General features: G+C 37.4%; 1 protein-coding gene across 2 annotated transcripts in view; it reads right to left on the bottom strand.

Annotated features, from left to right (window-relative positions):
• Window positions 1-26,235, bottom strand: part of UHRF2 (ubiquitin like with PHD and ring finger domains 2) — a 92,046-nt gene that overhangs the window by 31,073 nt on the left and 34,738 nt on the right. For both annotated transcript variants that reach the window (XM_074854932.1, XM_074854933.1), the window contains exons 4-5: window positions 23,375-23,593; window positions 4,788-4,897 (exon numbers count right to left, since the gene is read on the bottom strand). In XM_074854932.1, coding sequence (XP_074711033.1) covers window positions 4,788-4,897; window positions 23,375-23,593 — 329 coding nt within the window. The remainder of the gene's footprint in view (window positions 1-4,787; window positions 4,898-23,374; window positions 23,594-26,235) is intronic.

The raw sequence follows: 26,235 nt of genomic DNA, 5'->3' as shown, positions 1-26,235 counted from the left end.
CTCAGGGGTCCACACTGGGACCAATACTATTTAATACCTTCATTAATGACATAGCAGAATGGAGTGCACCCTCAACAAGTTTGTGGATGACAAAGTTGAGTGGTGCAGTTGACACACTAGTGGGAAGGGATGCCATCCAGAGAGACCTTCATAGGCTTGAGAAGTGGGCCCATGTAACCCTCATGAAGTTCAACAAGGCCAAGTGCAAAGTCCTGCACAGGACAATCCTCAGTATCAGTACAGGCTGGGGGATGAAGGGACTGAGGGCAGCCCTGCGGAGAAGGATGTGGGGGTATTGGTGGATGAAAAACTGGACATGAACTGACAATGTGTGCTTGCAGCCCATAAAGCCAACTGTATCCTGGGCTGCATCAAAAGAAGTGTGGCCAGTGGGTTGAGGGAGGTAATTTTCTCCCTCTACTCTGCTCTTACGAGACCCACCTGGAGTACTGTGTTCAGCTCTGGGGCCCCCAACATAAGAAGGACGTGGACCTGTTGGAGCAGGTCCACAGGAGGGCCACAAAAATGACCACCTCTCCTGTGAGGAAATGCTGAGAGCGCTGGGTTTGTTCAGCCTGGAGAAGGCTGCAGGGAGACACTGTTGTGGCCTTTCAATACTTAACAGGGGCTTTTAATAAAGATAAACACTTTTTACCAGAGCATGTAGTGTCAGGACAGGGAGCAAAAGTTTTAAATTGAAAGGGGTAGATTTAGAGTGGATACAAGGAAGAATTTTTTTATGACAAGGGTGGTGAGGCACTGGAAGAGGTTGCCCAGTGAGGTTGTGGATGCCCCCTCCCTGGAAGTGTTCAAGGCCAGGATGGACGGGGCTTTGAGCAACCCATGGCAGGGGGGTTGCACTAGATGATCTTTTAAGGTCCCTTTCAACTCAAACCATTCTATGATAAGAAGTGCTAGAACACTGCAGTTTGAATTTATCTTTTTTTAAGAGAAAGAAATATAAAAGCTGAAGAACATAACAGAAGAATCACTGAAAAAGGAAGATTACCATCTGCAGATAGAAGGCCTAGTGAGATGTACTGACATCCTGGAAAACAGGAGGAGGAAATGTATATAGAAAATGGTTAATTTACAGAGCCTCAAAGGCAAAGTTCAGATACACTTAAAAAGAAAGCCAAAATCTCTCAGTGTACTGCTTCTACCAAAGTCTAACCTAGAAGACTTATCTGCATACTATCCAAATGGAAGTAATCTTCCAGTTTAAGACTTCTCTCCTAGGGTTCATTTAAAGATAAAGGAAACATTTTAAGAGTGCTGATGAACAAATCTGTGGATTTTCCAACACAGCTAGGCAAAACTCATGGTCTGTCCAAGATGTCAACACCAATTCAAGTCAAGTCAGACTGAAGAAATCCCATGTAATTGATATCCCCTTTGACAAATTTTAAAAGTGATGACTGAGCAATCCCTAAAAGAAACTCACTAGTCTACCTCATCCAATAAATAACAGGCAAAAAGAAACAGCATATTTTTCTGTATCTCTTACCACCACAGGTTGTTTAGGTCTATGCAATTTACTAGTTTGGTTTCTTAGGTCAGAAGGTAGTAATAATACTTTTTTTAAAAAGAGGAAAAAAGCTAAAAGGTCTACATATTTTAGTTCAATTAAACAATACCTGGAGTTTTCAACATTTTTCAATATACAAGCAAACTGTCATTTTCATTACACGACTTGAATTTTTTCACATTTCTGCTTTAACCATGCCATAAATCAAATGCCCTCATTATATCTGCACTGTTGGTCACATGAAGACAGGTCTGTTCACCCCTACGAACACTGCAGAGTTCAGCTGCATACATAATTTCATATTCTCTTCTTTTGCAGAAAGAGTTCTCATGTTCATACCACAAATTTGGATTCTGAAGGAAGTAATATATGTTGATATCTAGGTCTTCCGTTTTGCATAAGAATATTTGAAACTTATTTACAAGTATGTTGCTTCTTAGTTTTCTAATTTTCTAATAGGTTTAGCCCTACTCTTTTTTGGGCTGCAAAATTTAGATTTCTATTAATTAATTTGAAAATAACTACCTTATTTTTAACGTTAAGTGCTAAACATATATTGACATGTCATATACATTTTTATCTAATTTACACATACAAAAGCCTAACTAATGTATGGCTGTGCTCAAGAAATAACAAATTTTCTGCAGAGGTAGCGTACATTGTTTAGCTGATGAAGGTTATTTCCAAAGTAGGCATTCTACCTTTTAGAAAGGACATGGACTTAATATAGACAAAAATACAGCCAGTGCATTTTCTGACTGTGCTTACAACAATGTCATAGAGTATTTAAGGCAAATTAATTCTTTGATTTTCATCTGCTTCTGTTGTAACAAAAATCTTCAGTTTTTCATAGCATATAAGCTAAGGTAGTTCTGTGTGTGTGTTTATAGATATATGCATATATATTTTAAAATTTTAAATACAAAGTAGGAGTCCAGTACAATACAAAGTACAGTCCAGAGGTAAAGAGTACACTGCTTATGGCACACAGCACTGTGCATAAGTGACAGCTGACCAAAAAATCAGAATCACAGAGCAGAAATGAAAAGGGCAGTGTGGTGAGAAATCTGGCCTCAGGAAAAAGACCAGTTCAAAACAAGAAATACGGTTAAATTGCCAGATCAATTAAATTTTCAGGGTTACATTTTTAAAGAGTATATTTCTGTGTTACATTTATTTATGAAGGTTTGTAAACAATGTCTTAAAATGAGTAAAAATGAGATCAGGAACAGAATGAAACAAAACATACACAGAGGTGCAAATCTCTACACCGATGGCATTATGTGAGCAGTTTAAGCAAAGAAGTTATAAATAAGGAAATAGCTGTCAAAATAGAAGGGAAAGAGCTGTAAGTGAAAATAAAGAGCTTGGCTTTGAAACAGTAAAGGTGGCAAGCAGTGTAGGAAGTACAAAATGGTGAAGCCGCACCTTGAATACTGTGTTCAGTTTTGGGCCCCTCACTGCAAGACAGACACTGAGGTGCTGGAGCGTGTCCAGAGAAAAGCAACGAAGCTAGTGAAGGGTCTAGAGCACAAGTCCTGTGAGGAGTGGCTGAGGGAACTGGGGTTGTTTAGTCTGGAGAAAAAGAAGCTGAGGGGAGACCTTATCGCTCTCTATAACTACCTGAATGTATGAATGGTTGTAGCGAGGTGGGTATCCCGTCTCGTCTCCCAAGTAACAAGTAACAGGACAAGAGGAAATGGCCTCATGTTGCACCAAAGGTGGTTTAGTCTGGATATTAGGAAAAATGGCTTCACGGAAAGGGTTGCCAAGCATGGGAACAGCTTGCCCAGGCAGCCTGGTTGAGTCACCAGTCCTGGAGGTATTTAAAAGCCCTGCAGATGTGGTGCTTAAGGACATGGTTTAGTGGTGGACTTGGCAGTGCTAGGTTTACAATCGGACTCAACGATCTTAAGTGTCTTTTCCAACCTAAATGATTCTATGATTCTGTGATAAATAAATACTCATGTCAGATCAAATGGAGCCACTGTCAGCAATTTTGTATAGTCAGCAATATAGTAATCACTCATTTCATTTCCTTTACACACACATTTTAAAAATTAATTCACTAGACAGTAGCTGCAGGGAAGAACTAAATAAACTGTAATGATTTTATATGCTCTTTACAAAGTTTCATAAACAATTCGACTTGGAAAACAAGTAGTATCTAAATGCAAAGCAGTATCTGTAGATTTTTAAATTTCTCATACTACAATTTTTTCAAATAAAGACGTGTTTTAAGATATTGCAAAAACCCTTTAATGTGTCCAAGAAAAAATAAACAGAATGGATGGTTAATTTTTTTTTGAGTAATCTGAGGAAAGTAAATCACAAATAACAAAAAATGATTTGTGAGAAGTTCGTTTACAGAAATTCACATTTTTACTTTTAAGAATACTGCAGCAAATGGTATTTGCTCCTCTGAAAACAGTGATTTTTTTAAGATGATGGCAAATAAACAGTAAGCGGACTAGTTCTTGTGGACTGAGAGACACATACAAACATTCTGAAAAACTACCTTTGAGACATGAGTCTAATATATAATAATATCTAGTACCTATTAGTAGAGCTGCAGTCCAATCTCAATCTCACACTTACCGCTCCTAACTTTAATATATTTTTAAACTTCGGATAAAATGTCACGCTACTTTTTAAACTGCCACTAACTCCTTCCTGTGGTTGTGGGGAGGATGGGAAGCTATAGTATAGTCATTTTTTTAGAAGGTCATACAGGGCCAAATAATCTAAACATTAACTATTCCTTTTTTTCATAGTACAAGTAGCTTTGACACAAAGTTCCTTATCTTTTTTTTTTTTTTTAATTCTGACATAATGACAGGGTTAAAGTGCACCATTACAGACTGATTCTATCTGTGGCATTTATTCATTTATTAAAAGTTTAAATGACATGTCAATTGCAATAGCAGTTTTGATGACCTGAACACCTGTCTAGGAACTTGAATGAGACTTTGAATTCATTCTGCACAGTTCATTTAGAACGTTATCAGCTGTCCCCCTTTTTCCCTGCTCATGATTGATAGTACTAAGATGTTACCAGTTTCTGAATATGTCAAGTAATAGAGCCACCTTACAGTAAATATACTTTTAGTAGAGAAATCTAAAAGGGATTTTATGTTATTACTTTTCTGAACACACAAAACAATTATTATTACCTCTGTATGCTAATCCTTCTATCTAAAAAAAAAAATAAAAATCATTCAGTTTGTACTTCTATTCAAATAATTTTTAAAAAGCATACTTTTGAAATCTCCATCCCCAAATGTCAATGGATAGGCTCCTGGCTTTTCAATCTTGTACATTTCCTCTATAAAAAGGATTTTACAATCATTTATTGTGTCTTCTGGGCCTCTGAAAAACAAAAAGAATAAAAAGTACATTCAACTTAGTTCCTCAGGCCTAGATCCCGTACTTGATGAACCCTAAGCAATGAGATAAAGCTAACTAGCATCTTTTTTTCACCGCTGATAGGATACTTTATTTCAACACACTCATAAAATTTAGTACAGTACTGTAGCTTCTAAGAAAACCAAAATACATACTTAGAACACATAAAGAAAAGTCTACTCCATAACCCTCAGACTACCTGGCAGCTGAGTATGTCCTTATTGACAGCCATTCATAACTTTGTAATTCTACTTCTAAAACCTCAAAATGTTGTTTTGACAGAACACAGCAGACCAGACAAAAATCATATCCTTTATAATAATGTTTGATATGCTGTATTTTAAAAGTATAGTGTCAGAAATGAACCAGAAACCTAACTTTTAAGACACAATAATAGACACTACTTGTAACCCACAGAGTAAGAAAAGCAATAACAGCTTCAAAAGCCCTTCTATGACTTCTAAATGTTTTGGAAACCTAAAACCCAGTCCTGCAAAGACATGCACAATACTGAATTATGTAATGTGAGTAGTCCTGTTAATGCCAGGTTTCAGTGCAAAATCTGTTCACCGTATCTCAGTGATGAGTAATAAACACTCCATGACTCCACAACACTAATGCTGAAAGACTTCTAGAGAAGGATTAGTAAATATTAAATGCAGAGTAAAGGTTTTCACCTCCTCTTATTATAATCTCTTTGTATTTACTAAAATTCTAATTCAAATGTAAATGTATCTAGGAAGAAAAGGCCATAAAAACACCAGCAGTTAAAACACTCCCTTTTCTTCCCTCCTCAGGAAGATATTGTGTCTTCTTCAACTGGCTGTTCTCCTGCCATTTTCAATTTACTAGCTAATCTAGAGCCAAGCACAAATTTTCAGTAAAACCCATACTGGAAGTATTGATTACTGAACATATTCTCACTGATTTCATTGAATCACATGTGTCATTACTGATTTCAGAACTGAGTAGTCTGACATGAGAGAAAAGAATTTACTAGCTGGAAAGCTTTATTTCTTTCAGGGTAACACCCAGCCAATAAAAAAATAAAAAAAAATCTGAAGGAGATTTGGGTTTGTTGAACTTCTTTCCTCTTTAATCTAATTCTGTTGCACTGCTGAAGTCTCTGTTTTGGTTCTAGAAAAACACTTCAAAATCTGAAACTACACAAGCAACTACATGAACACAGACAAAGTTGAAATGCTATGTTTCTTTCAGATATTTAGTGTAGAAAGGCCTAAAAATATGTCTGAATCGGGTAAACAAGTCTTCTAAACTCTATTTGTATGATATCTGTAAGAAACAATCACAGAGGTGACTTGAAAATCTTTCTGAAGTCAGCCAGGTGGAATACCCTTATCAGAAAGGGTCTAGGCTGCAAAACTAAATCAAACTATAGAGAGGTAGGGAAACAAGATATTAGGTTCATATTAAATAAGCATAACTGCAATAACAGAACACCTCCAGAAACACCAGGCTTCAGCCTGGGATCTGTTGCTCCCCACTGTACCTCTTTGTCTGCTCCCACCACTTCCCTTGTGCTAACTCCAGTTCTTGGACTCTGCCACTGGCTGACTTAACCAAGGCAGAAAAAACCTAAGCCAGGGAAAAAAACACAGGCAAAAACCACTTTTTGGTGGCCCTGAGCACTGCATGGAACTGGTGTTGAAAGGACTCTGATAGTACCTTGATTTGCTATAATTGTCTTTTAAGTGGACCAACCGCTGTTTACTTTTGCATCTGTATTTATTTTGATGCTTTTTCCTCCTTGCAGTTTTTGAAGGGAAAACATTCTCCATTGTTGGTCATATGCATAAACAGCAACGCTAGCAAATTTCAAAGATCTGGGTATTTCAATAGAGCATACAAATGCTACATCAACACAGATACATCCATCAGATAGAGAATAGTTTGTTTTCCTGATGAGGAAAATCATGTATTTAAGATAATCTTCATTTACACCCTAGGGGGCACTACTTAAAAGCAGTTCTGGCTATTGTGGGTAACAATTTATTTAGGTTTCCATACAGTGCAGTGAACACAGGAAGTCTGATTTTCTGCACCTCAGCCAGGATGAGACTGCAGGGTCCAACCACCCACACTAGAACGTTGGACATCACCTCTGTTACAACAAAGTATGCCTCTGACAACATAAAGTTATGGAGATACTTCCAGTCTGTGAATGGCTACACCACTTAAATTCCTTCAGCTGTTACCAAATCTGCAGCTCTACTTAAGGCACAATTTCCAGCTTCGGAGTAACTTATTTAAGTAGAAAATTGTCCCTGAAACAGACAGAAGAGCACTCCCAAGAAAGACTACCCTTTAAAAGGACTGTGGTGCCAGTACACCTCTGCAGGGAAGGTAAGAGTGGAAGCCTCTCTCTTCTGCAGTATCATGCAAAGACACTTTGAATTATCTACAATACATACCCATTAATTCATAGTCATAAAAGCCCTACATATTCAAATACAGAAAGGACAAATTGGTAACAAGATCTCTGGCAGAAAAACCAAATGAACACACACAGACTGAGCTTCTCAAAGGATCAAGGCTTCCCTCCTTATTTTCTGTAGCTTGGAGAGTCTTTTCTAAGTTGCCCTATACCTTTTGTTACTCCTAGATTAAAGCTAAAACCAAAACAAATCTCGTGACACTCTTTAATGCTATAAATCTAGTTATGTTAGGACCTTCCTTGGCTATACCACTACTTGCCTGCCTATCCATATCCAGCCTGATTCCTCTCCTACTTATTTCTAACATAACTCGAAGTAGTGAATCTATTCTAAAACCAAAATATCGAATTATGCCTTCTTTCAACTAAGTAATGTAAAATTTTATATTCATATTTAAAAAATACATGTATTGGTTTGTATACCTGTATGCATACAAAGCAAAAGATAAAAAATAAAGAAGTACACCTTAAACTTTAAGCAGATCTGTTCAGAAAAGTCAAAATAGTCACAGAAGTTGAATAACATGTTGGACATTAGTCAGCATACAACTACATGTGCATCCACAGAAAATCTGAAACATAATTTATTAAGAAAGTTTAAATCTTGTCAAGAAACAATAGTGATAGTCTCAACACAGCAGCCACAAACATGACTTTACCCATCTTCACTGTGTGTAGTCTAAATACACTATCCCTATTATAAGCAGAACTGCATCTAGGAAAAACTTGCAAGATTTCCTACCCTCTCTCTACACTTACTTATTGTTTAGAGCTGTTTTGCTCTAATTTACCTCTTTTTTTTACTGCATTTTCTCCAGAAATTTAGAAATCATTTGGTTAAAATAAAAAGCCGTTCATCACCTGTAATTCTCTGCATATGGTCTTCAGACAAGAAAGAAGGTGTCCAAACACCATAAAACTGTACTCACAAATCTACAGACACCTGTGTTACTGCTATCCGTATCTTTGGGAAACAAATCAAACCTAGCTCAGTAGAATATTTATTAGGAGGAAATTTCACTGGTGCCAATTTAAACTATTAAAATGACTTTTAACTACAATGATCATCACATTGTTTTCTTGAAAGATACCATGAAAAGATTTGTAAGTTGATTCAATGATCTTAGCATTCCAAAAGGCACCACAGCAAAAAGTTTTTGTGAAGTATGCAGAAGCACAGATTTTTATCATAAACATTATTACAAAAAGTCATGTGTATATTATCAAAGTGTTGAAGCACAACACACTTTTTTAATCTAACTAGTTAAATAAAACAACTCCTCATTAAATAAAACAACTCCTCTAATTAGTATTAGAAAACACAGAGCTCTCAAAAAAAAAAAAAGTTGCATACAGGCAACAATTGGTAAAACCATGTTTTCCTCTCATAGCACTACAATCCTACTGACATAAGCAACCCTATTCACATATCCAGATGGAACTGATACAATAGACTGAATTCATCATTTCTGTATCATGTATTAGGCCATGATAGACATTCCTTCTCTTTCAGGCACCTCCTGTATTTTTCCTCTGGGATAAGGGCACTCAGAAAGTAATTTTCAGAGTAAGTTTTTCCTAAAAGATACCCCGAATTTGAACTAGAAGAAACATTTTATTTTCTGCTGTGAGCTACACAAGCAGCAAGCAAACACTATCGAATAACTTTACAAAGCTGGTATGTTCTGACAAATGACATTGCTGCATATCCAGAACTACAGAGGAAGATCAACTACCATTGTAACAAATGATGGCTAAATAATAAATGGTTATGCCTTACCAAAGCTAAAAATCTCTGCTCAGCTAGCTGTTCTTAAAAGACTAATTCTTCTATCACATTACACATACAATAGCTTTAATAATAATTAGGCTACACATCATTTGTCTTGAAAAAATGGTTATCTAATAAAATTGAGGCTATATTATTCTGTCAAATATATGCAAGAAATATCACCTTTCTTAATTTCTTCACCTTACCATACCAAGAATGAGATTAAAACCAATATACCTTGAGTTATACATTACATGTAATGAATGGGACTGCATTTGTACTTCATCTAAGTGCACTAAATCCTTTAAAGAAATTAAATCCCAAAACAGAGCCAGACCCTTCAATACAACAGAATTCCTAATACAAACTTTTCTTTTAGATAGGTTAGTCTTAGCCAGGGAAACCTTCCACTGAACCTTCTTATCTCTTAATTTTTTCCCCCCACACTTCTTTTTTTAAACCTTCAGGTTGCAAAACACTCTAGACATACATAATCAGTATGACAACTGGGCATTATTCTGGATATTTCAAAGGTCAACTTTCAAGAAAATAAAAGCTGCTAGACCACAATTACCACACTGAAAACTCTACCAGTTCTTATAGTGCAAGAGATTCAAGTTACAATTGCCAGATCTCGGTCTGGTATTTTCTAGTTTTATCACTTTACCATATTGAAATGAGAAGAAAAATATTTCAACACACACTAAGAGTCAAAATACAATGCTGAATAAAAACAGGGGAAATTTTACTATTAAAAAACACAAGGTTATATTCACCCAAAGAATTATAAGGAAAAATGTCTAATGATAATTTATCTTTAGGCCTCCTAAGAACAAAATCTTACACTAAGTCATGTTCACCAGAAAACTAATTCATTTGTCAGCTTCTATGGTTATTGTCAAAGGGCATTGTCCATGTCAACAGAGAAACAGACACAATCAGAATAAAACATAACAGAATAATGTTGACTATGCTCTCCAAATGTATGAATTCAGATAACAAACAATATAAAAATCAAAACACGATCAAATTTACTACCGCTTTCAGTATCTATCTTTTCATATGCATTACTTTGTTAACATCCCATTATGACTTATCAGCCTCTATTCTGCTTTTGCAAATCTTTCAGGCAGTAACTCTTACCTTTTAAAGTGAGGACTGTTTTTTTTAAAAACCTTTTTCTTTGCCTTTGAAACAAGAGAGACCGTGTTCCTTAATTGAGCGTACGAACCATTATTTAGCAACTTTTATTATAAAAATATTAAATTACAAATACGTTAAAATCATTAAGTTAGAGAATTTAGTATGTGCTGTTGTAACAAGTAATCTCTGCAGAAACCTGCTCTTGAAAAACTGAACTATGTTGTGATGTTCACTTCAATATATTCACTCTAAGTCACTATTAGCCAAAAGAATGTTTTGAAATTAAAGCAAATACATGTAACAGCATACATATTTCAGAAGATGTGAAATGGAAAGTATCTCAATCCAATATAAAATATTGCAATGTGAAAATTACTACTGGTTGCTTTACATTTAAGCATTAACTATAACTTAGGCTAAACTGTAGTTTCAAACTGCAAACACACACTGTCTACCCAGAATGAAACAAAAGCTAAAGTGTACCTATAAAACAATTACAATTCTCACCAAATGTGATGAGATTTGATTTTAAACAGGCTTGTTTTAAAGGTAACTTAGTCTTCCCACATGAAGATAGCATATTACATTGATAATTTGACTAAATTCTGCTAGGTTGCACTGAATTACAGACATTATTTTATTTTGTATTGTATGCAAGCAGAAAAACAATGTTTTTCAAGATTTTTTCAGAATATTCCATACCCATTTGCTTTATCATCAAAATAAAATGCACAGTTACAAAATGGGACAGTATGAGCTGTGCCTTTAATTCAGCTTTATTTATTTTTATTACAGAAGCCACTATAATGACAAAGACACAAGACAACTTTTCAACCATGCAAACATTTTATTATTTTTTATACACATATATATATATTGCGCTAAGGTTAAACTAAAAAAAAAAATTAAAATCCCCTATTTTCCAGAATATGCTGAACACCTTACTACCAAAACCATCATAATCTAATATGAATTGTTAAGGCTTTTAAAAACAAAATAAACAAGAACACACACATCCTCAACTCCCAACCCTACAAATTCACGTTGTGGATACACACACAAGCCAGCCGGGATATTACTTTTTTTAATCTCAGTAGTAGGCATAATGCTTGATGCATTTACAGAACACTACATTATAGCGCCAGACTCTGGAAGCAGAGATTTGGACGCAGGGACTATCCTTTTTCCCTTAGCCTGGGATCTGCGAAGGAGATGAACGTTAGAAGAGCAAGCACAAACTTCGCACTGGGAAGAGCGTTGGCCTGAGAGAACAGCCAGTGTCCTTGTCACATCCTAACGATTCGCTCACCGCAGCTGCCCGGCAGCACGGCTGTGCCCGAGCCCGCGGCCCCGTCGGGGCAGGCGGAGGAAGGGCGGCGGCGCAGGGCCGGCCCCACCCACCCACCGTGCGGCCCCGAGACCTGTCCATGGTGCTGCAGGGAAGCCGCCGGCTCGCGCGGGGGACGGGCACGACCCGCCGTGACCACAACAGACGCTGCCGCCTTCCACTCGGGTAAGTTTGTGGCTAAAGGGGCACCCACAGTTTCCACACCCAGGTTCCAACATGCAGATGTCAACACCTACTTGACAGAACGTCCATAAAGAACCAGGTAAAAAGAGCTGGTTGGAGACCTGCAAAGATAGAACCCCAAAGGCTTCACAGATGAAAAACGAAGCTACGGGAGCCATACTTGGCATCACAGGGCATGGTCTAAGCTCAGCCTGCTTCTCTGCCTGAGTGTGGACTGAATTGGAAGACTTAGAACCAAGCAGAGTCTGCTCCAGACTCTTCCAGGGGTCTGGACTAGTCATTAAGTTCTTTTATGCCAGAAGAGGCAAAGCTACAAATAGGTGATTCTTACTTGAAGAGGTTAAAAGCTTCTATCTAGATTTTACATTATCTTACAGTTCCAAGAGCAGATGCAGCACACATACTCATCATGAGCTTAGATACAGTTATAGGAAACCAAACTATGTACCTGGCTGGATTAAGTGAGAATCTCAATTCAAAATCAAAGACATGAGAAGAAGCACCTCCCTTCATAACAAAAACTCCCAGGGATATGTACTGTCAGGATGAAAAGGCCTTCCAGAAAACAAAGAATAGCAAAGGCAGAGTCTTGCCAACACAGAAATATAGTAAGTTCTCTGTACAATAATAAAATTAATACTAAGTGAACAAATAAATCAGTAAATTTTAGGTGCTTTAAAACCAACCAAACAAACAAAAAAACCCACCAAAAAAAAAGATCTGAAGGTATCCACCATAAAATTGTAAATACAAAGACACAAAGACATTCCCCATAGAATGCTTCATATCCAACCAAAGGCAAATGAGAATTGTTCACAACAAAACCAAAAACCTTCTAGCCTGGAAAGTTAGTAACAGATGGATTATCACAGCTTGGATGTAAATAACAGCATTACTTTAATGAAAAATCTTGGCATCCAGGGATGTTCCTGTTCAGAACAGGATAAATTTCATCTCACCAAGAATTCCTGAAAGTCAGAAAGTACACAGTGACTTACAGAGACCAAGCATCATCTCCTCCAAGCTCAGAAAAAATCTGTCACCATGTGCAGGAAATCAAAGTCAGCAGGAAGCCTGCATGGATGAGCAAGGAGCCCCCAGACTAAGCTCAGACATAAAAAGGAAGTGTGTAAGAGGTAGAAACAGGGGCAGCTGACCCGGGGAGGAACACAGAGTTCCTGCCCAATTGTGTAGGCATAGGGTTGAGAAAGCCAAGATCTACCTCAATTTGAATCTGGCAACACAGGTGAAGGGCAACAAGGAAGGATTCTACAACTTTAAAAACAATAAAGGAAAACTAGAGAAAGTGTGAGCCCACTGCTAAATATAGCTGGGCCCCTGATGACAATAAACACAGAAAAGGCCAAGGTACTTAACCCCTTCTTGGTCTCAGTGTTTATTGGTAAGACCAATGTTCAGGAACCCCAGGCCCCTGGGACCACATGGAATGTCTGTAGCAAGGAAGACTTTGCCTCAGTGGTGGGGGATTAGGTTATGGGCACTTAAACTGGGGCCTGACAGGTTGTACCCATGAGCACTGAAGGAGCTGCCTGATGTCTGGACAAGGCTACTCTTAGTCATCTTTGAAAGGTCATGACAACTGGGACACCTTCCTGAGAACTGTTAAGACAGCAAATGTCACTCCTACCTTCAAGAAGGAAGACCTGCTGACAGACTGGTGAGTCTCAACTCAATCCCTGGGATGGTGATGGAGCAAATAATCCTGTAATTTCCAGATACTAGAACAGAAGGTGATCAGGAACTGTGAGCATGGACTTACAAGGGGAAACCATGCTTAACGACCCTAACAGTATTCTACAATAAGGTGACTTGTCTGGAAGACAACAGGAGAGCAGATGTTCACATCCACTTTAGTAAGGCTTTTGATACTGTCTCCCATAACACCCTCCCATACAAGCTGACAAAGTATGAGTCAGCTAAGTACACAGTAAGGAGAACCAATAACTGGCTGAATCCACAGGATTGTGACCAGTGGCACAAAGTCTAGTTGGAGGCAAGCCAGTAGCACCCCAGGGGTTGACCCTGGGGCCAGTACTGTTTACCATCCTCATTAATGAGCTGAATGATGGGAATGGAGTGGACTCTCAGTAAATTCACAGATGATACAAAACCAGGAGTAGCCGCCAGTATCAGATGCATGTGCCACCCTTCAGAGTGACCTGGAGAGTTGGACAGAGAGGAACTTCATTATGTTCAAAGATAAATGCCAAGTCCTGCACACAGGGAGTACCCCATGCACCAGTGCCAACTGGCTGGAGAGCAGCTTGGTAGAGAAAGAGCTTGAGGAACTCATAAACAACAAGCTGACCATAAACCAGAGCACTGTGCTCTCATGTAAGCAAAGAAGGTCAACAGCCCCCTGGACTGCATTAAGAGCAGTACTGCCAGCAGGCAGAGGGAAGGTGATCCCCACTACTCAGCACTGGTGAGGCCACATCTGGACTCCCCAGGATAAGACAGACATGGACTTACAAGGAGTGGTTCTAGAAAAGGGCCACAAAAAATGATTAAGGGATTGAAACATCTTTGATATGTGAGTGTTTGGTTTGGAGAAGAGATGGCTTGTGTGTGGAGGGCTCTTATTCATGTGTATAAACAGGGAGCCAGACTCCTCTCACTAGTGCCTACTGCCAAAACAAGAGCTAACAGGCACAAACAGAAACACATGAAATACCCTCTGAACACACAAAATACCTTTTTACAGTGACTGTCCAGAGAGACTGCTAAGTCTCCACACAAAGATATACAAAACCCAACTAGACACAGCCCCAGGCAATCTGCTCTAGCTGACCCTGCCTGAGCAATCTCAAAAGCTCCTTTCCATCCTCAATGGTTCTCTTAAATGTATACATGTATTTCAACAGCACTCTTTTTTTTATTTTCATAATGCTTTTCCTAATATTGTGCTCACCACCATTTACACACACACACACACACACACACTCTTTGCCTTTTTGCACTCCAGTTTATTTTCTTCTGTTACTTTCCAGTGGGAACAAACTAAGCTTCAAAACACTTCTAAAAATCATCCCCTAGAAAGCAAGTCAAAAGACTCTGTGGTTCCAAGTCCATGTTTATTAGATAAAGGATAGTGTTACAAATACTGAAGATTATCATTTATGTTCTAGGAAAACAAACAAAACATTAAGATCCAAGTCAAATCCATTCTTCATCTTCAAAAGATACTTTTACAGTAATTATGAAATGGTTATGAAACCCAAAACATTCCAAATTTTAACAGTCAGTACTTACTTTTTTTGTTAAAGCATTTAATGCTTTAACACATAACAATCGAGTAATTGAAAAGTTAAACTACTGAATGCAACCCAAAGAAACAATTTTGTCCCCCTCTTATCGCAATTTATGTCCATCATCTCTGGTTTGTCTGCCATGTACCACTGTGCTCCCCAAGCCATCTCAGCACCCCTTTGCTGAATTCACTCTAGTTTATGTGTCTCTCTTCTGTGCATTGCGGTGTGGGGGGGTGCATTTAGTGGTGGGTGGAATCCAGTGTTCTCAACACAGTCTAATTAGTGCTTAGTAAAAAGGAGTAATCACTTTCCCCAGTCTTCTGACTATACTCCTTTTCATACTGCCTGAATACTGTCACATCCAGCTTGTCTACCAAGACCCACAGGTCCTTCATCAGAGCTACTTCCCAACCTGTATTGCTGCAAGGGGCTCCACCTTCCCAGGTGCAAGAAAACTCTGGATTTACACTTTTGAATTTCATGAGGCTCCTGCTTGTTCAGGATCCTTGAGTTTCCACCAGTTTAGTGTCTCTGCAAAGTTGGTCAGAGTGCAGTGATTGCCACTGCCACACTGTCACTTAAGATGCATAACAGCATCAACAGATACATCCCTGGAGTTCCCTGCTTGTTACCACTTTTCAAGTAGTGTACAACTCATTAATCAGCACCCTTCTGAGCCTGATCATTCAATCTTACTTTTTTTAAACCCATCTGGTTGCCCATCTACCCAGATTACAACATCCCAATTGGGATATTATGGGACACAGACAAAAGACCTGCTTTGACAAGCTGAAGTAAATGACATCTGTTGCTCTTCCCTCAGCCACAGACCTAACCATTTTATCACAGAAGACAGCCAGGCTTGTAACAGATGATTTGCCCTTGGAAAAAAAATTGACCTTGGCTATTCCAAATCATCTTCACATGGCCAGCACTTCAAAAGAACACTGTCCCATGGATTCCCCCAGACTGAAACAAAGCTGATCAGACTTCTTCAAAGATGGATGCAACATTTGCCCTTTTCCAGTTGTCAGGGATCTCCCTGATCTCAATGACTTTTCAAATATAGTACAGAAGAGTATCACTACAGCATCAACCAGTTCCCCTGGCATACTTCGATGCAATCCATCTGGTCCCACGGACTTGCACTGGTCAAGTTCTTGCAAGCATTCCTTGCCTCAGTCCTCATTCACTGCTGAGGACTCTCCTTGAATGCTTTCACTAGGCACTGAGAAGCTCTCTCTGGTAGCTGTGAAGACTAAGGCAATGAAGACAGTGTCTGCTGATACTAAATACTGATCTTTTTCATCAATAGATCTATATTTTCCTTGTTCAGCCTTCTACTGCCAAAGCAGTGGTAAAAGCTCTCTGCATTGCCCTTGATGTCTCTTGTAAGTGTCAACTCTAGACAAGCTTTGGTTCTCTTAAAACCATCCTTACTTGTTCAAAATTCCTCCTTTTTACACTGCCCCTGTTTCCAACTCCTATATACTGAGTTCTTGCACTGGAGCCAAGTCATGCGTTTCCTGTTAAGCCTTGCCAACTCCTGATACACCTATTACTTTCTTCAGTATCAGGATGAATCATGCATTTGGAGGAGGTTGTCCTTAAGCACCTGTCAGCTTTGCTAAGCTCCTTTACCCTTCACATTGCCTCCTACAGGATCCCATCAACCAGCTCCTTGAACGAAACTGAAGTCTGCTCTACTGAGTTCCAGAGTCTCTACTCTGCTACTCTCCTTCCTCAGTTCCATCAGGATCTTGGCACCTACTACTTAACCCATACAGTCAAGGCTACCATTGATCATCTGATTCCCAAGCAGCTGTTGATAATAAACAGCAGATCCAGCTGTGTATCACCCTGTTGACTTATCCAGTACCTGTATTAAGAAGTTATCCCTGATGTCCTCCAGGCAGCTTCTTGACTGCTTTCATTCCAATGTTATCCTGCCAGTGGATGTCAGGGAATTTGAGTCTTCCACAAAAATCAGTGTCTGTGATTCAAAGACTTTTAAAGGCTTTATCCTCTTCCTCACTCTGGTCAGGTGAACTACATCCTGTCATCCTTTTTGACCTCTCCCACCCTCATCCACAAGGTCTCAACTAGACTGCTGTCATCTCACTGAAAAGCTCCACACATCCAAACTTTTTCACATTATGGCAGCCCTGCCCTCTTTATCTTTGTCTTTCCTAAGAAGTTTGTATCCATTCATCTCTCACTCCAGTCCTGTGAGCTATATGTGAGCCATCACATCTCCACTATACCAACAACGTCACAGTTCCGTGACTACATGCAGAACTAATTCCTCCTGCTTGTTTCCCAGACTGTATTTGCATACATGCTCTTGAGATGGGATTGGTGAAAGAGGGATACCCAAGATCCTTCTTGTTTTCACCACACTGTACCCTTTGCGTTCCATACAATGCCAGTGTCTCCCTTAACCATAGGTCACACTGTCCCTTCACCACCAGGTTGGCCAGCCTGTTGGCATAGATGCTCCTGTCCCACTTGAGGATCAAGGATTTCCAGGGACAGATGGGAACCCAAGTATGGGTCCCATGGTATTAGAAGCCAAATGCCTGTTGACACAAGCTGAGCAATTAACCAGGTTTTGATCCACAGGATTTGCCTACTCCTTTCCCTTGGGAGGATTTGTCCTTCAAAGTCTTACCCATTCACCAGCAGGACTGAGAAGCTCTTACATAACTGGACTACTTAGTTTGAGAGAGAACACTATCTATAGTGAGGTAAATTTGTTTTGCAACTCAAATTTTAAAACTTCAAGACAGAAGAACAGTACGTTCACAGCCCAAAACATGTAACATGATTTACAAGCAGCTAGTCTACTTTCCCTCCATTTTGGGAAAGCAAACTGAAACACTTCATCAAATATCAGTTTCCCCATACACCCAGTTAAGAACAGGCAATGTGCAGAGAAATGGCAAAAAAGACAAATTACTTTTTATGCTCTCCCTTAAAGAATCAGGAAGAGGGAAGTATCAAGAGATAAAGTATTTCCTCCATGTAAGAGAAATAATTACAGGTAAGCAATCTTAAAACTGTAATCCTTCCACTTCTCTCTGCATAATGGAATCTCCTGAAGATCTGTCCTCTTTAAAACAGGAGAACAAAGTATGCAAGGAAACAAAGTGCATAGAGAAATAGCTATGATCTGTGTGGAACCTGGCTGTTGTAACTATTCAGGGAGTGTTTGTAAAATGGATTGTTTTTTGTCTGAAAAGAAAGGAGGGAAAGGAGAAAGCAGGAAACATGAAAAGGGTATCTGTAATATCAAGTTAGCCAAATACCCTTCAAAACATACTCTTTCAGTTCTTTCTAAACTTTTTGGGTTTGATATAACTCATTTATGACCCTGGTGAAGAGGACAATTACCACAGTGAGCCAGCTCTAGCTGTAGACACTAGGGAAAAGCAGTTCACAGAAGCACTTGAGAAGTTCTAGGCATCACCTCTACAGAATCACCATGAAAAAATCCCAGCGGGCTTCTTGGACAACTGGAATTTATCTTGATTTTAAACAGCTGCGATGATTCAAAAGGAGGTCTCTTCAAAGGAGGTGACCAGCTCCACTGAAGCCATGAAGAGGAAAGAGGGAGACACAAACTCACCCTTTCAGAAGTATTTTTGCCATTATATCTGTGCAAGAAACCTGCAGGCAAGTTCTTCAGCAATTAGAATCCTTATTATTAGGATACCCGCTGATACAGCATGAAAGCTTTTTTAAAAATGGCTCGAAGTAAATCTAGTAATATTCCACGTATCAGCAAAACAACGTCTTCCCAGATCAACCAGCAACAGTCAAAGATGCTGCATTAAAACAAATGAACTGGGAAGTTATTTTGTGTAGAAAATTATACCACAAAAGTATACAAGCATCAGTAAGGGATAAACCATGTAGACAAAAATTCCAGGCCTATAGAAGAAACACAGTATGAGACCTACACTATTGGGTACCTACAAAGTATGACAACAACTGTGACATGTTGATTACCACAGTTCACACCGAGAAGGATAGGAAGTATGGTACTGCTATTTTCCTGTCAAAAGAAGGTACAACTGTCAATAACTTTTTTTTTGGACCAGCTGGATAGAAATCCACAGAAGCATAAGTACTCTTGAAATCATCTAGAACATGCAAGACTTGTTTCACTGTTAGTTCTCTATTCTGTACTGCATTTAAATTCTGTCCCTCTGCAAAGCTATAAAAACAAACATTACGTATGACTTCAAAAATCAGAAGTTAAACATAAATGGAAAAACTTGTTCAAAAGTAGTAAAAAAGTTAAATCTGCACAGGTAGCATCAAAACTGTAAAAACATCATGCTGCCTTCCAAGAACAAAAACATGCTAGTCATGAATAAAAGGAGTCTAAAAGAAGATAAACAGGAAAGTATCCTACCAAAAAAATAAAGGAAAAAGCAGAAGTTGTGTCAAATGAGGAAAATAACCCCGTATCTGGCAGGTTACACAGAAAAACGTTAATAAGCATATTTAAAAATTAGATTGAACTGAACACAAAACAATCCTTTTTTGGGAGCAGGAAGCCTCATACAAAAACACCTGCAGAATTTAAAGATGCGAAATATAAAACTGATAGTTTAGGACCCTTTCTATTACTTTCCGTTACTGCTACTTGGGTAAAGACTTCAAATTCACTAAATATTCACTTAGTCAAAGAGGTATAAAATCTGCAGAGGGAACAGATTTTTCTGATATTCTTGTTTAACTCCAAAGGTTTAAACAAAATACAAGTCTTGGTATTACCAGAGCCAAAATTTCAAAGGCTGACTGAAGAGAAGTAAGAACTGATTCTGTTTTTATTTATTTTGAAGTCTAGCAAGGAGAGAATGCAAAGCACCATTTAAACTACTTGAGTTTGATTTGGTGTCATGACTTACTGTTAACAGTTTATCTCCCAACTACCCACCAGTAACAGGCATTTGATACATGCCCTTTAAAGTGCAAAGAGGACAAGACATATTACTCTGGATTACATTTAACTACTTTCAGTCATGAAACAGAAGATATTCTTAAAAAAGAAAAAATAAAGGATGTTCAAAAATAGAGGTACACCCTGCAAATGTAGAACAGGCAGAGACTATTCTGAACTTTAAGCATGCACACAAGGTCATGACAGACCCATGGTCCTAGGCCCATGTATGTTCCATTGTCAAAGAACTGCTGTTTCCCTTGTATTTGTATCTGAGACAGATTAAGTCCAGTTTGGATAGGTTTTAGACATCTTGCAATTACAAATTTCAGTTGCAGTGCAAATACAGTACAAATGAGAACTATATGTGGTCAGTTCTTCTGTAAAATTATATTTTTTTGTCTCCTGTTCAGTCTCATTCCTCTCTGATAATATTCTCTAATCCGTATCTGTTTCCCAAAAGATGAACTGATGAGACAGACTGTACAGGACATCTCCTTTAGGTTATGACTGAAACATGAATAAAAGTAACACCTAACATATACACACGTCAACTGATACAGTAAAAAAGAAGTAGTCATCACATGTTCTACCAGCTCCAAAACATTACCACAAACAGTATGTGTTCTTGTTATTTCCTGTCATTGTGCCAACAGCTTAACAAAAATCTTTGTCATAAGCAATCCAGATTAATAAACCAAACATTTAACTATTGTGTACAAGACTGTTTTATACAGAGCCTTTTTGACGTAATACCAGAAAGGTAAAAAAGTCCAAGCCATGAATACATCTGAAGCAACCCTAAGAACTCTGCCTCCCTTTACTGCCTGCTAAGGTTTTTCTTAAGTAATACACAAATTAGACATTAATACACAATCAATTCATCACTAACATATACTCATAAAGCATTCAAAATAGATTTCACCTTTATTTAAAACAATTAGCTAATGCTAACATTATGGTAAGAACTCATGACAACACATCAATATATAAAATTAAGAATATCCATATATTATAATATTATAGACAAAAATATTATAACATAGTTATAATTGTAAACTAATTTATATTAATATATCTTGTGTTACGCCTTTATGTTAGTATAGCGATATATATTAAGCTATAAACACTAGGAGATTGGTTTTTATTTTGTAAACCAACATACCTGAAATGTAAAGTGATTCTTGCTGTAGCATGTTCCTTATACAAGTTTATGAATACTAGCAGATTTACCTTGTACTTTTACTGCTAATTGAGAGGAATGACTTAGATAGCACACGTGATACAGAATTACTCCTTGTTAAATTTCAGAAATGGCAGGGCTCAGATAACCTTACTTTCTAAAAAATATCAGCATATACAATCTATCAACATGTAAATGAAGCCTAAATTCTTAGTCAGGAAGAAAATTCACTGAAATAAGATTCCATCTGAAAAGTGGACTTAAATTCACCATCTCAGAATAGGATATTTTTCTCCCCCAATTCCTTTCAGAGGATAGTAAGTGCCAATACTATGGGGAACCTCATGGTACTTGTCACAGTACCTGTGGTATTTGAAGTTACCATCTTCAAATTTGAAGCATAACTATTAGCTTATTTAGATTAAAAAAAAGACTATGGTACAGAGTTGCAATCTGCATGAACAGAATTTTTATTAGCCACCATGTGCTTGCTTTTGCCAATATAAACCAGATTTTGATTATCATATCTTAATAAATGGGAAAAATTCTGAAAGAATCCACACAGACAGTTCTAAGTAACATTATCAATAGACATTTGAACTTCATGTAAACTTGATATCTGGTCAATTCTGTTTGCAGAGGTCATGAAGTCCATCTCTGACTCACCAAATGCCATACAAGTATTAAATGCATTACAATTAACATCTTCATCTCTCTACACTGGCCTCCCTTTCTCAGTCTCCTCTCCCTTCCAAGTTAATAATTCAACTTACCTACTCAATTTTTTCTTGCTTTACATGTGAAGTTGGGTTTTTTTGCTTTGACTGCAAAACAAGTCCATATGCCTGCTCAATTTAATACTAGACCATAATGCACTGAGATTGTCTAATAAAACTCCTTTTATTCTAAAATTAAAAACTATCCATAAAACAGATTTTCAATTACTTGCATGATTTATCAGTGTCTTTCCTACTTCCCAGTACTACATACAATTACATTTTTTTTCACACAAAATATTTAACTGCACTTGATCATAAGTCTTCTGTATGTCTGTTCCAATTAACCTTGTCCTACACTGTAAGTCGTCCTACAGATACAGTAATTCTCCTTTCTCAAAGAAAATTACACTAATACGTGAAGAGTCCAATTCATTTTAAGGAATATACTCCCAGAACAATGATACTACCCACTGAATAAGTGTGGGACATGCCAACATGAAATCAATCATTTCTCAAGCAAAAAGAAATTTCACTTTAGTTCCAGTTTAATTTGAAAATCAGTTTCACTCCTAAGATGAGTACCCATACACCCTCCTCTTCTGCAAGGATGAAGGTGGCAGACTGGATCTATTTGCTTTTAGTTCTTCTGCAGCAGAAAAGGATAATGTAAAGGAAATGAGGAAAGCTAATAAGGAGGAAGATGGTTACAGTGAATTCGCCAAGGAGACTGCCAATAAAGACTGGTCATCTGTTCATCCCTAAGAAGGCAATCATACAGCTTACTGACAGTTACATCATATGGATTTCTACAGCAAACACTATTTCTAAAGAACTATACACAAGTTCTTAAATGAAATAGGACAACAAAGCAATGATACTCAGCTGACTTCAGCCACATGAAAACTTGTAATTCCCACATCCCACAGTTCCACATTTTACTTCTCAGAAGCTATAATACCCATCTAAGTATTTTACTCTAAAAATTCAATTAGCCAGCTCAGAGACTTCCTCAACTGTCAGAGATGACTAATATTCAGTGAGATCTAGGGGTTTCAAATTATCTCCAAAATTAATGAAAACTGATTTTTAGCTTTTAATAGAATTGAACATATATATAAACTAATATAAATGTATAAATATATAACATATAAACATAAAGGAATATAAACACACTGATTAATTTGAATCATAGATAATACATGAAATCTTATGGTTATCTCCAGCAAACGTAAAAATTCTGACTCATAGCTAAGTCTGCACACCGTAAAAACCATGCACTGTAATACCATGACTCAACTGTGTCATCAAAGCACGACATTAACTTCGATCTAGTGATGACTAGTAGACAAAGAAAACTCAACAAAGATACTTTAAATGATATGTAGAGATTTTATGAGTTGGTCAAACAAATCTTACCCCAGCAGAATTTTAGCATGAACCTCTTTGTTAGTCCTTGAGATTTCTCTCAAAGAGGTAATTTCTGCATCAAACCAAAATCCTCTTTCTTCTGGAGTCTCAACATTGTAGTTAACCATCACCACATCACCCACTTTTAGTTCACTCCACTTCAGAATGGTTCTTGCTCGGGGTCGAAGATTACTGGTTTCCATTTCTACTATGCCATTCTCTGGGTACCTTGAAAAGTAAAACCAACAACAGTAATGATTACAAGTCCTGTAACAGTAAGTAATAAGACACAGATAACATTTTTCTAAAGTATAATTTTTTAAATGTGCTCTGGGCATATAAGAAACATAGTATAAAAATCTGACCTCATATCCTTTTAAAAGTTTAGTTTTCATCTAAACACAGACCAGGAACTTCACTAATCTCAGATGGAAGAAAACCAGCCTCCAAGAGCTTTCTCTCAACAACAACAAAAAAAGTAAATCTATAAGCACTGGATGACTTTGATTGGAACAAAATCAGGTTCAAGATTTTGGCATACACATGGCCCTAGTTTGCTCCCAGTAAAGTCAATACTCTAATTAAAATGGCAGTGAAAAAATAATGAAGATTAAAACTAGGTTTTTCAACTCAGCACATTTCCAATTTAGCTTTGCTTTCATGCATTTGTTACAATTCCACTAACTTCAGTAACAACACATTTAGGACAGTTCTTTGTACAAATTTGACCCTAGAAACACAGCATTTCAAATTTATGTAGTCCACATTCCATGCACCACGTTTAAAGTCTAATTACAAAATGTAGTGAGAAACAGAACTAAGACTCTCAAATGAGATACATGAACTAACACTTTGAAAGTGTTTCTCCCTTTAAATTACAAAAAAATCTAGAAAGATAAATGTGGGAATCATAGCTTCTCTTTATAACACACTTCTCTTGGCAAGATGCAGTAAGGAATGCAATATTGAAAAAAATAATAGTTCACTAAATCATAATTAAAAGATTTTGGTCAATTTACTTTTCACTGAAACTTGGTGACTTTTTACACAGCATTTTATATAATATTACCCACAAATTACTAGGGTTTATAAGAGACTGCTTTCTTCCTCTGTTGGTGTATGGCATCACAGCACATACACAAAAATCAAAGAGTAATGAATAATTTCCAAAGAGCTCCAATTCCTCTCCAAGTTGAGAAAGACTCATTTAGAAGAATTAAGATAATGATATTTGACAGCACTACAACTAAAATTCCAACACAAGAAAGCGAGCTTTTAAGATTTGAGATGTTAACTTTTTAGTTTAACACCACAGCCTTCTTAAATACTCTGTATAAGGCAATTATTCAATGACAGTGGAGCCTGTATACTTTCACCCCTGTGATGGAAAAACAGCCACAATATGGATATGATGGAAACTGTCTGCAGAAAAAAGCTGGCCTATTGTAAAAAGATGATAAACTGAAACAGTGACATTCCTTTCTGATACTGTGTGTAAGCAAATAAAGAATCTTCCATCATTTAACTAGGACTAGATGACGTCACAGTACAAATTTAACAGAGAAAATAGAAGTAAGTCTACTGCCTATAAACAATTGCTATAAAAAGTGTTCATTCTTCCTTCTTAACAAACAGTGCTGAGGATAATACATCTTAAATCAAATTTCCATCATGCAATTATTGGTATTTTGGCAAGAGCCCTCATGCTTTATAGTTAATATACCTTTATCAAACAGCACTTTTAAATCATAATGGCAAAATCCTACCCTTACTAATAAAAGTATGGCTCTGTCACCTTCCAGCATACCTCCCTGTAATGCACAAGATAATTTCAAGGTCTTGGGGAAATCACACATTGTAACTTGCTACATTAATACATAAAGAAATACCAAAACTACGGTCAATAATAGTGTGAGGCTCTGAAAGACTATAGCCTGAAATCAGGATGTCTGCTCCTAAACAGTTGATTGAAAGCCCACTGATGTAATTGGAGACATTTTAAATAAGTTTATTTTGCTCTGTTTTATGCGTTCTATTAAATCTAACACACCTGTTTGCTACTACAGATAATGCGGGGGGGCGCGCCTAGACCTGGCATTGTATCTCCAGGCATTTCTTTGTTCTCTACCATGCATCTAACTAGTGTGCCTTAAATCTGTGGGAAGATCTACCATTTTTTTCATTTCTAGTGTAAAAGTGGCTGCACCTTTAGATAAACCTATGGCCAAGTAAGAAAACCCATATCCTTAACTACTTACAAAAGTTAAATCCAAAGAGTGTTTTCTCCCCAAGATTTTCAGATCCTAATTATAAAAATCTGCATGACAGGTGCTTGGGATTGAGCCATTATCCAAATAACAGTCTCATATGATGTAACTCTCCATTGTTTGTAATTTTTACTTGGTTTGTTTCCCATTTGAGTGTGTACTGCAAAGCTAACATTTGTGGTTTTACTTTTAGGTCGATTAGCTTTCCCTTAAAAAAGCTATTATAGAATTCTACTATAGCAATTATGAGCATTGTAACTTTAATAACCACAAAACCAGTAAGACAGATTCATCTACAGGTAATAAGACAAAGCAAAAAGCAACTATAGAGACAATGTCTATTTTATTGGGTGCCTGTATAATGACATCGTGTTATAGTACAACAGGCTACCGAAATCTTGAAGACAGCTATGTTTGAGCTACTAGTCAGTTGCAATCATCCTATAATAAACCCTTCCTAAAATCTGGAGAAGATGGCAAGCAGCACACAGTAAATGAAGACTCAGTTTACTTGAACTCCAAAATGAAAACAGGGCTTAAAGATCAGGAAACTAAAGAAGATAGAAAAAAAAAAAGGACATCAGTTATGCATACAGTGAAATA

Source organism: Strix uralensis, chromosome Z (assembly GCF_047716275.1).
Source record: "Strix uralensis isolate ZFMK-TIS-50842 chromosome Z, bStrUra1, whole genome shotgun sequence".
Classification (NCBI taxonomy): Eukaryota; Metazoa; Chordata; class Aves; order Strigiformes; family Strigidae; genus Strix; species Strix uralensis.
Note: the sequence above shows the minus strand (reverse complement) of the source record. Positions and strands in the feature narration are given on the sequence as shown.